Genomic DNA, 4,059 nt, shown 5'->3' on the forward strand with positions numbered 1-4,059 from the left:
TTCGCTTGTGAACAACTGCTCCAGCGGCAAAAAAGGAAGGGTTTTCTTCATCGCATTGTGACGGGTGATGAAAAATAGATTCATTACAGCAATCCAAAGAAAAGAAAGTCATGGGGACTGCCCGGTCATGCTTCTACGTCGTCGTCTCGGAAGAATATTCACGCTGCTAAGGTTATGCTATGTATTTGGTGGGACCAAGTTGGTGTTATTTATTATGAACTGTTAAAACCTAGGGAAACCATCACTGGGGTCGGTATCGACTTCTATTGATGCGATCGAACGGAGGACTGCGCGAAAAGCGGCCGCAATACGCGGAGAGGCATGAAAAAGTAATACTACAGCATGACAGCGCTCGGCCTCACGTTGCCAAACCCGTTAAAACCTACCTGGAAACACTGAAATGGAAAACCTGCCACCCGCCATATTCTCCTACGCCACCCGCCATACTCTCCAGATATTGCGCCGTCCGATTATCACTGTTCCGATCGATGGCACATGGTCTAGCTGACCAGCAGTTCCATTCATATGAAGACATCAAAAAATGGCTTGATCCGTCTATAGCCTTCAAAGATAAACTGATTTACCGCGACGGTATACGAGATCTACCAAAAAGATGGGAAAAAGTAATAGCTAGCGATGGGCAATACTTTCAACAATTCACTTGTAACCATTTTTTCAGAATAAAGTTGTATTTTCATCAAGAAAATAGCGAGAACTCAGTTGCGCACCTAATATATTTTTAACTAAATAGTTATAGTGTTAGTAATTTAGACAAACACTCGAATCGAATAAAATTAAACCTTAAAAGCCCAGAAATGTTGTAAAGAACTGTAGTTTGGAAAAAACATGTCTTTTTACTTTTGTTAAAATTATTTGCCTAAAAACTATTGTAATAAACTTTAACGCTGATAAAGAAATTAGGCCTTACCTTGGTAATATGTAATGTCGAAGTATACTTTTAATATCTACCAGAAGACTCATTATTAAAATGTTTTTGAGTTTAGAGACTGAAACGTCTTCTATCTACATTTACGTATTTAGCTTTGTATAGAGAGTCCATTTTCAAATATTTGCTTAATCTCAACGCAGTAGCGGCCTACATATGTTCAATTTCAGCTTTATCGAGTAAGTCCTTCTATTTTTTGTCGCGCTTTATACAAAGCTCGCCCACTATGTGGCAGTACTCACTAAGTATTTACAAGCATGAAAGCTCCATATCGGGCAAAGAGAGCCACAAACTTAACCTGACATTATTTAAGAAATAAGTGAAATTTTCAGGATTTGGCAATGGGTTGGCATTATTGTCCATAAATGAAATGAGAAATTACAGCTAAAATGATGGACGTTTTATACTTTGTAGCACCATGGGGTTTCAATGAAGCTCTTCTAAAGCTATAAATTACTTTTTTTCTTTTATTAATTTTTTCGAATCTAAAAATTCCACCATTTTCTTTGTTTGCTGTCACTCTAAGGAGCTGTAACGAATCGCCGCGTTAAAAATAATGTATTTTTTTTCAACTGCACTCTCTAAATAACTCACTCCCCTCATCATCTGACTATTTAGCTAATAATGTGAAAGCTTCGAATTATAAAACTATGAATGAGAATGAGTACATAAACATATACCCGTATGTGTGTATGTATACAATATCCAATTATATATGCAGGATGTTTACTTAAATTTAGCATATGGTTCACTAAATTAAAGTTTATTACAAACCTACAAATATTGTCTTACAACAGCACGCATATATACGCACATATGAAGTATGTATTTACATACATACACATGTAACGCACAATACCTTGATGCACTGTAATTGATACTTTTTAGAGAATTAGCTGTCTTCACTGTTGGTGTTATTGTGTATACGAAAACAATTACATATCAATCAAAATATTTAAGATATGCCGCTCAACTTGTTTTCCCATTGAGGATCGGCAAATGCGCTTTGTGTATGTATGTATGCACACTTCGCCCAACTTATGAATGAAAACCAACATTTGAAAGCATCTACCCTTGATTTTGCACATTTAGCAAAACAAAACAGAAACAACTTTTTGTATCATTATTTGCATGACCGCATCTGAAGTGGCCATAGCGAGCCAACCACATTTCAATTTGTGCTAATCTCATCTGAAAGATAATCGTAAATGCAACTACCCGAACACACATGCGCACTAAAGCGCGTGTGTTTGTATGTGCGTAGATTTGTTTTTTTGCCCGTGGTAGTAGGCTTGCGTTTGTGGTTTTAACTAAGGGTAACGCCCATTTAGAGTATAAATAATGCCTCAATGAGTTTAAATTGAATATGAGACCCAAATGTATTTCCAGAATTAGAGTAGCCTTTACTGTGCAACTGTGTTGTGTAAGGACGACAACATTCGCTTACGCAGCAGAAAGAGATGGCGCAAATGCTTAGACGAAGCAAAGCATTGCAATGGCGGCTGCACACTTTTTCTCTGCCTTACAAGATCCTTAAAAAGGCACTACATTTGCAAAGGTTGCTTCAATACGATTTTATTTGCAAACACGTCAAGATCAAAGACTATTTCTTTTCGTATTAGTAAATATTTGCAGCAGCTTCATACGCAAGCGTGAGAATGAGCGATTTTAGCATTAATTATATACTACATCGAGCTGGCGAAAGATATATCGGCACCAATGCTTCTGTCAGCATAGTTGAACGTATTAAGTTGGAGGAGCAGCACCGCCGTCAACAGAATGATTTCAAAACTTACAACGCAGCTGTTGCCATGGAAGTGGCCAGTATTGCCGCTAATGTTGTAGACACAACGTTGGATGGATTCAGCAACAGAAGTGTCGGGCAAATGCCCATGTTCGATTGGTTGCAGTACTCGCGCTACCACCCGCCTCGCTTGCCACGTAAGTGACGCTTTATACGAGTATGAGCATTAGTAAATTCCTTAAATTAGCACGTGATTCAATTCGCGACTTCATTTTTCCATTGACACAGGCACATTGCGTCAACCGCCCAACAAACGCACGCCCGGTCGCCTGCCACGCATACCATTTACACGCACTCAATTGGAGACTTTGGAAAAGGCATATCGCATGTCCAATTATTTGAGCGCCGAAGAGGCTAACCAGTTGGCTGAATCGCTAGACTTGACGAATACGCGTGTCAAGATTTGGTTTCAAAATCGACGCGCTCGAGAGCGCCGCGAAAAACGCGAGCGGGATGAAAGTTATGAGTCAACTATTTCATCCAATGCATCGAGTCCGGAACCACAAATGCCCGAATTGCTACTGCATTGAGTCAAGCCGCTGGATAAAGGAAGATAATATAAATACGAAATTTTTATGAGCTCCCAATTTAAATATGACATCTAGGATCTAATGCCGAGTACGGACATGGTTATGAATTTTTATATACATGAATGGTTCCTACGGTGGTGCGCCGTGTTCTTAGCACACCAGCATAAGGGGAAATACGAAATTTGGGAATGTTATGGTTGTGATTCTGTGTTAAATACCAACGAAAATACTATGTAAATACGTAATATAATAATATTATTTTTATTAAAAATGAGAGAAAGTTTAATTTCTAAATAAACATATTTATAGCAAAAACTCACTATTATAAGAATGAAACTAATTTATATTAATTGCACCGAATTTAAAAATATGTATTCTACCGAAGCTGGTTAAGCTGACGGGAAGCGTTTTTAGCGTATTGTTGTCAATATTTTACTTGCTTTTTGAAAACAAAAAATCACGAAAATCACAAATAATATGGCGAAGGCGGAATTGTAGCAGGTCGAAATGCAGTTACGAAGTGTTTTGTTTTTTATACGAAAAAAACCTTTTTCTAAGAAATTAGTAATTTAGCTCTTCGAGATGATGCACTTGCGGTACAAAGCCTCTCATAATATGTGAATGCAAATAACCTCCTAAGCTATAGCTCTCATAATTTTAATTATTTAATACGCCACTGAAAAAAAGCAACGATCACTGCCGCCGTGGCCGAATGGGTTGTTGCGTGAGTATCTTTAGGAAGTGCACAGATTCGCGACCGTGGGCACGAAACAACAATT

The 4,059-nt window shown here is 38.1% G+C and overlaps 1 protein-coding gene across 1 annotated transcript; it reads left to right on the forward strand.

The window, feature by feature from the left end:
- The first annotated feature begins 2,604 nt into the window (after positions 1-2,604).
- On the forward strand, positions 2,605-3,280 carry LOC129236141 (homeobox protein MSX-2). Its single transcript, XM_054870368.1, has 2 exons — positions 2,605-2,887; positions 2,979-3,280. The coding sequence occupies exons 1-2, from the start codon at positions 2,605-2,607 to the stop codon at positions 3,278-3,280; spliced, it is 585 nt and encodes a 194-aa protein (XP_054726343.1).
- Positions 3,281-4,059: the final 779 nt, after the last annotated feature.

The sequence above is a fragment of the Anastrepha obliqua genome, chromosome 1, assembly GCF_027943255.1.
Source record: "Anastrepha obliqua isolate idAnaObli1 chromosome 1, idAnaObli1_1.0, whole genome shotgun sequence".
Taxonomy (NCBI): Eukaryota; Metazoa; Arthropoda; class Insecta; order Diptera; family Tephritidae; genus Anastrepha; species Anastrepha obliqua.